The sequence below is a fragment of the Hydra vulgaris genome, chromosome 04 (genome assembly GCF_038396675.1).
Source record: "Hydra vulgaris chromosome 04, alternate assembly HydraT2T_AEP".
Taxonomy (NCBI): Eukaryota; Metazoa; Cnidaria; class Hydrozoa; order Anthoathecata; family Hydridae; genus Hydra; species Hydra vulgaris.
The window spans coordinates 17782966-17790138 of NC_088923.1; the positions used below are offsets into that span (position 1 = coordinate 17782966).

Here is a 7173-nt window from a genome sequence, read left to right on the forward strand (position 1 = left end):
TGTCCTAGAAAAAGGTTTAGCAGACCTTTCCCAGTAGTGTCCTCGGCCACAAAAAAACCCACAAAATGTTCATAGATTGTCGTTCCCTTTGTGAGCTCACAGTTTACAATGCGTAACACTACTGAGAGCTGTTCAACATGGCTCATATCTGGTGTTCCATCCATGATAACAGCATAGTATTTTGCCTTTTGACTTTCTCTACAATGATATCAGTGACACTCTGTGCACTAACTCCTATTAACTCATTTTGGATGGTCTTGCTCAGCTATGTATCAGAGATTTCTTTCTCCTGGATTCTCCTCAGATGCTCCTTCATCAATGGGTCAAACTTGGCCAGCAATTCTGCTAGGCCCAAAAAATTGCCATTGCCGTGTTCATACTACTTTTCTCTGTGACTTTTAAAAGCAATACTTCGCTCTGCAAGGTGAGTTACAATAGCAACTAATCTTTTTAAAATTTCTTTCCATCTTGTAACTTCAGCTTTTATTAGACCTTTGCTTGTATGATCAATGGTTGTGTCTGTTTGAAGTCTGTCACTCAGTGTGTGCCGTTTTTTCATGTTGGTGATGTGTTCATCAAACTTTTGGCGCTGCTTAAGATGCGCGTGGATATTTTTCCAGTCGCTGAAACCACTGGAACTCTATTGGGTTTTTCCATTTCCAAACAGTCTACATTAAAAACATACAGCTGAGTTGTTTGCTCTACTGTAGATTAGCCAGGATCGTGTATTTTTCTCTCCGTTTTTCATTACCATGTGATAATAATGTGATGTAAATCTGCGGCCATCTGGATTTCTAGGGAAATTGATGTCTAGCTGAACAGGGCCTTTTAGAGCATCGTTCTTTGTCATTCAAGTCTTTTGGCCACAGTGTTGGATCATCTGCCAAAACACGACCACCAGACAGTGAAGGGACTTTTTACAGCGTCACCAGGCTAAAAGGAAAAAGAAGACATTGTTGAAGTTTTAACCGTCAAATATTTTTGTAAAATGGTTAAGAAAGATACTTTTCATGAACAACATTGTAGAATATTTTAGATATGTTCAATGTGTGTTCCATAACATTTATTACATGCCTGTGAAGGCTCTTTGTCATCCAAGTCTCCATAATCAAGACTGAAGGTTTTGACTTCTGTTTAAACCTTAAGACTTACACAAAATGACTCAAAAAATGCCACATTTTATTTAACAATTCTAACATTTTAGATAATAATTAAATTTACTACTTCTAGCCTAATTCTGTTTTTTTAAACTAACAATGACATTTCTTTCAAAAGCAAACAAGTTAGCATAAAAATTTTTTTTGCATTATACTGAAAGCTACAAGTTGTAATTTGTATTGCAATTAATGGAGGTAATATGGGGGAAATAATGAAACAATGATAGTTGAAGTTTTAAAAGTCAAATATTTTTGTAAAATGATTAAGAAAAATAATTTTCATGAACAACATTGTAGACTATTTTAGACCTGTTCAATGTATGGTCCATAAATCTTAACTTGAAATATTTAAAAAATGTAATAAACAAGCAGGGTTGGGAGCTAAAGTAGGTAAAATATCAAAATCTTCTCTATCTCTCCTCGTTTAAGTCAGATGAGTTACTGACCGAATATCGTTTTAATATTTTGATACACTACACAAAACATGAAAATAGTGATTGTCTCAGCTATTTACTGTCAGTGAGTGTCTCTTTTACCTAAGCTTAATCTAATAAATAATTCCTAAAATTTTTAAATACATCAACATAAACTGTAATGTTGATGTATTTAAAAATTTCTATCATCATACCTTCTATCATCATACCTCATCTTGTGAATTTTTCTCTTCGTCTTGAAGCGCCACTGCCTCGGCATTCACTTATTTTTCCTGTATGCTGTCCAGTTCTCTATCCTCCACACTTTCAATGAGCCGCCCGTCATTATCAGCCATCGACGACGTTGTTGACACATTAAAATATGTTGTCAATTTTGGTAGTGTAAAAACATAGATTTTGTTTTTTTCACGCTTTTTTCCGTTTTTCTGCTCCGCTTTCGTATGCTCGCTTCATCTTTCTTTTTTCTTGTCTCCCGCTTCCCGCTCAAGCAAGCACACAGCACTTCCTGTTTCTTTGGGTGATATCACGTACGGAATAGTCCATTTGGGAGGGAGGGGGGATTAAATCGATCTTACATTATATTGCGCTTGCTGTGATAGTTTTCATCGTAACTATAATTATTTTGATTTCAAACGTACATTAAAAATGCAAGGGAAATGTTAGGGGTGTAGATAACTAGCGGGGGCCCGGGGCCCTTGCTATTTGGGTGCCCCAGGCAGCCGCTTACCTTTGCCATAATGGTACGTCCGCGTCTGGTGTTGCAAATAGTGAAAACGGAATAATGTCGCAAATAGTAAAATCGGAATAGTGTCGCAAATAGTAAAAACAGAATAGTGTCGCAAATAGTAAAAACAGAATAGTGTCGCAAATAGTAAAAACAGAATAGTGTCGCAAATAGTAAATACAGAACAGTGTCGCAAATAGTAATTACTATTCCTTAGATTCATTTGCGACATTGTTCCGTTTTTTTCATTTTCGACACTAATTCCTTAGGTTCATATCCGACACAATTCCTTTTTTATATTTTCGACACTATTCTTTTGATTCATTTGCGACACTATTTCGTTTTTTTGTTTTCGACACTATCCATTAAACTCTTTTGCGACATTATTCCTTTTTCTATATTTGACACTTTTCATTAAATTTATTTGCGACATTATTCCTTATTCTATTACTCGACAATCAATCTTGCGACAATATGCGACACTATTCTTTTTTCACATTTTCGACAATCAAATTTGCGACAATATAAATTTGCGACAATCAAAATTTTGCTACACTATTCCTCCACACCACAATAAAAACATCTGCACAATTACTTCTGGGGATTTTACAGATGTAGTTACATCTTATTAATTATGTTAAGAAGAACTACAATTGTACTACTACATTTGTGGACTCTACAGATGTGTTTACACCTTTTCAACTATATTAAGAATAACTACTGGATTTTTTTCAAATGTAATTACTTCAGGCAAAAATAATTAAATAATAATGCATTATTTTAACCAGATGTAGTTACATATAAGATTTTTTTCAGATGTAAGTACATCTGAAAGAAATTCTACCATATGTTATTGGACTTAAAGAAAAACTCCCAGATGCAGTTACATCTTCCTAAAGATGATCTTGGATAAAATTGTACAGATGATCTTGGACTACTCCACAAATGCAGTTGCAAAGATGTAGTAGTCTTTCACCATATCAATTTGTCTTAGATAAGTTTTCATCTGTCATGACTCCAATGAATTTTGTAATTTTTTCCCTTTATGAGGTTGTGCTGTCAAAAAATAAGGCAAGATATTTTGAATTTATTTTTTTTTAGAAGTTGGATAAAAAAGTACCCATTTTGATTTATTGGTATTTAAAGAAAATCTATTTTTTTTAACCAATATGAAATTTTTTTAAATTTACCAGTCATATTATTAAAAAGTATTTTAGTGTTTTCATGTGACTGAAATAAACTCGTATTGTCATTTATATGTGTTACTTTGACTTATTTTAAAGAAATACTTTTCATTTAGTTTTTTATTAAATTTAATTATAAAGGTTTCAGGAATTAGGTTATTGGTATATTTAAATATAGAGCTTTAGTGTTGCTGATTTATTTGATTTATGTTCATCATTTTCAGATATAAGGAAATTACTTGGAATTTCATCTAACACTGGAGATTTATTTTTTTGAATAAAAAATGTGTCAAATTAATAAAAAGTTCACTATCATACTTGGTTGTATCAACATATATATGATATATGACAGATATATTTTAAATGACTTAGAAGTTGGCATACACTCTAAAAAACATTGCTTTAAAACAACACAAGCTTGTGTGTTTCGCAACACAAAATTTTGTCATATATGAACAACACAAGATGATGTTTCAACATAATGCCTTGTGTTAAAAAAACAACACAAGGCATTGTGTAGAAATTTATTCATAATCTTGCATTTAATCGCAAAGTTAATTTCTAGATCATAATTCTCGTTTTAAGACATATTCCATACTGCGCAATCTTGAACTAAATTACTAAAAAAAGCCGCGATGATTGGTAATTCAAGTTATAAATTGTAATTTCATTTTATTGAAAACTTTGTTAAGAAATTGAATACAAAAAGTATATTTAAAAACTAAATCTTGAAAGAAATTATATAAAACTTTTGCTTTGGATATTCAAGATTAAAAACGAAAAAAGACTTGAAGAGATAGTCAAAGGCAACAGAAACTTTCAAAGGTTTTACTATAATTGCTTTTCCATCACACACAACGAAAAAAGATAATCCACACGACAAAAGGAAAGGTTGCTGTCTTGCATTCGAGCGATTAAAAAACATTTCAAGAGTCTCGCCATCCTAAAAAAGTTTGATAAAAATTTTATGTTTGAAATAAATCGAACAAATATTTAAAATAACAAGAAATAGCAGATTGAACAGTAGTTAGTATAATTGAACTTTATACTTATTAAAAACTATATACTATTGCTATATTAATTATTATATAAGAAACTATTGAGATTTAAAAATAAATCTTACCTTAAGTTCTTCAATTAGGAAAACCATTGCTGCACTTGCTGAAACACGATATTTTCCCATAGTTGCCAACTATTAGTTGGCAAGAGATAAACAAGGGCCTTTAACGATTTTAGTACTAATGCATCTAAACAAAATTATAAATTACATAGATAAAAACAAGATTTTATAAATATAACTTTTTCGTTTAAGATTTTCTGAAAATTATTTACCTGTATTGCTATTCCCTTCTGTATCTGTATCGCCTATAATGTCAATGCATTTGCCAGTCAGCTTGCAGTATGCAACTATTTGTTTAGAAATTTTTGTTTCCAATAAAACTGGAACATTTTCTACATAATTTTGATTAATGGATTTGAATTCATCGTCTAACTGAATAGTACAAACAAATGATACATATTTTTTTTTTAAATAATGCAAAAATTTAACCTAAAAACTACACCTAAAAAAAAATTTCTAGCAAAGAATGTAATTTTTACCAACAATGGAGTGTCCAAAAATCTTGGAAATAGTTGGCGAATCATTTCGGATCCATATTTGCCTGAATAAACGTGATTTGTTCATAAGTTCTACTATCTCATTTTCATTTCGGTCTGTATAAACAAGATGCATCAATTTTGTCTTTATTAGTTCATATTCTTCGTTGTTTATATGCATTGAGCCATCTCCAACAGCAAAAAACTCATTACCTAACAAAAAAAAATATTACAAAACAAATAATATTTTTAAAGAACACATAAAATATAAAACTATAAAAATAATATTTATACTTTATTACATTAAAGTTGTATAAAACCTGTATTACGTCCTTCCCTATTCGTAGGGGGAGTTTTGCATATTTAACAAGTAAATCAAAAAAAAAATTCTTTTTTCAAATCCATGCTTTATGCAAGCAGAATTCTATTGGGCCTAGAAATTCTTTTTTTGTTATCTTTTGTAGAAGGAAAAATTACTGTTACGTTTTTAAATTTTTTTTTTATTAATTCAGTGTTCTTTTAAAATTTTTGTAGAAGGAAAAATTACTATTATATTTTTATAAAATTTATTAAATTAACAGTAATAATTTAAATCTTTTGTAGAAGGGAAAATTTCATACAAAAAGTTTTTACAATTAATTTTTGCAAAAGATAGATCTATCTAACGATCTATCTTTTGGACCTTACATTTTATAGTGCGATCCGAGAGCACTTTGTCAGTTTGTCAAGTCGGTGAATGTTGATATTGTTGTTGGCATATGTCTTATTCGGTTGCACTTCTTCATGTACTCATTCATGGAATCGATCTCAGTCTTTCCATCTCAGCCAAAGCGTCGTTGTTGCAAGGTTTCTTTCCAGTTAGCTTGGCACAGTCCAATACCTGTATCTGTAGGCCATCCAGAGATCTCACTCGACTTAGTGCAACATATGCCTGACCTTCTGCGAACAAATCAGATCCTAGGTCAATCACTGCATAGTCTACTGTACTGCCTTGCATCTTGTGTACAGTTGAAGCCCACGATAGCACTATAGGTAGCATTCTTCTCTCGATTGTTCCGGCATTTTCGTTTATAAATAAATATATATATAAAGTAAAATATATATATAAAGTAAATATATATATAAAATATAAGTAAATAATATATAAGTAAATATATATATAAAGTAAAAAACATATATATATATATATATATAAAGTAAAAAACATATATATATATATATATATATATATATATATATAATATATATATATATATATATATATATATATATATATATATATATTTATATAAATATATATATTTATATAAATATATAATATAAATTATATAAATATATATATAGAAAGTAAAATATATATATATAGAAAGTAACCTTATATAAAGCATGGAAAAAACAATAGGTTTTGAATCGCTGCGCTTTAATGTCTTCGAAACTGCAAATAATTTGCAAATCAATGATTTTTGTGACGTAATACGCAATTCATATCAAATAAATAAAATGTATGGGGAAATACAAATTAAATTTTTGTTAACTTAATTAACTTTTTTTGGTCAAATTTTTCCATTTCCTTGTATTGTCATCGAAAATGATTAAGTGTGCAAAATTTGAGCAAAATTGGTTGAGAAAAAAGCTTTCAAAAATTGATTTCAAATTTTGTGGCACACAAACATATATATATTGAAAGTAACCTTATATAAAGCATGGAAAAAAATGGCATTAACATGAGCATTAAAATGTTATGTGTTTAACTGTTAACGTGTGTTAAAACTTTTAATTTATTTTAAAATATTATATGTATCAATACAATTTTGTTATGAGTTTATTGTTAATAAATGCTTTATAATGTTATCAAATGTTAAAAAGTGTTTTTTATAAAATATATAGAAAATTAAAATTATTCAACAGAAAAATTATAATTCTCCAATATAATTGTTCAACAAAAAAAAAATTAAAAAATTTACATACTCGTTTTATTGCGAGAACTGTATTTTTTTATATCTGCTGGATAACGACGATAAATTTCTCTAAAACGATTAGTCAGAAAACTCTTCGATGTACCTGGACAGTAGTATAAT

At 29.5% G+C, this 7173-nt stretch overlaps 1 protein-coding gene across 1 annotated transcript; it reads right to left on the reverse strand.

Moving 5' to 3' along the window:
- Positions 1 to 4249: 4249 nt before the first annotated feature.
- Positions 4250 to 6202, reverse strand: LOC136079010 (uncharacterized). The gene is made up of 5 exons (XM_065794776.1): positions 5783 to 6202; positions 5099 to 5308; positions 4832 to 4991; positions 4623 to 4746; positions 4250 to 4442 (listed from the first exon to the last, which is right to left on the reverse strand). Exons 2-4 carry the CDS (start codon positions 5141 to 5143, stop codon positions 4637 to 4639), a joined length of 315 nt encoding a protein of 104 aa, XP_065650848.1. The 5' UTR covers positions 5144 to 5308; positions 5783 to 6202; the 3' UTR covers positions 4250 to 4442; positions 4623 to 4636.
- Positions 6203 to 7173: the final 971 nt, after the last annotated feature.

What these genes read in the sequence shown, in the direction of transcription:
- LOC136079010 (XM_065794776.1), bottom strand. Translation starts at nt 5,143, where the DNA reads ATGATTCGCCAACTATTTCCAAGATTTTTGGACACTCCATTGTTG. An exon ending in TTTTGGACACTCCATTGTTG is followed by an intron (nt 4,992 to 5,098) that starts GTAAAAATTACA and finishes TGTACTATTCAG; the next exon opens with TTAGACGATGAATTCAAATC. An exon ending in AGAAGGGAATAGCAATACAG is followed by an intron (nt 4,747 to 4,831) that starts GTAAATAATTTT and finishes AATTTTGTTTAG; the next exon opens with ATGCATTAGTACTAAAATCG.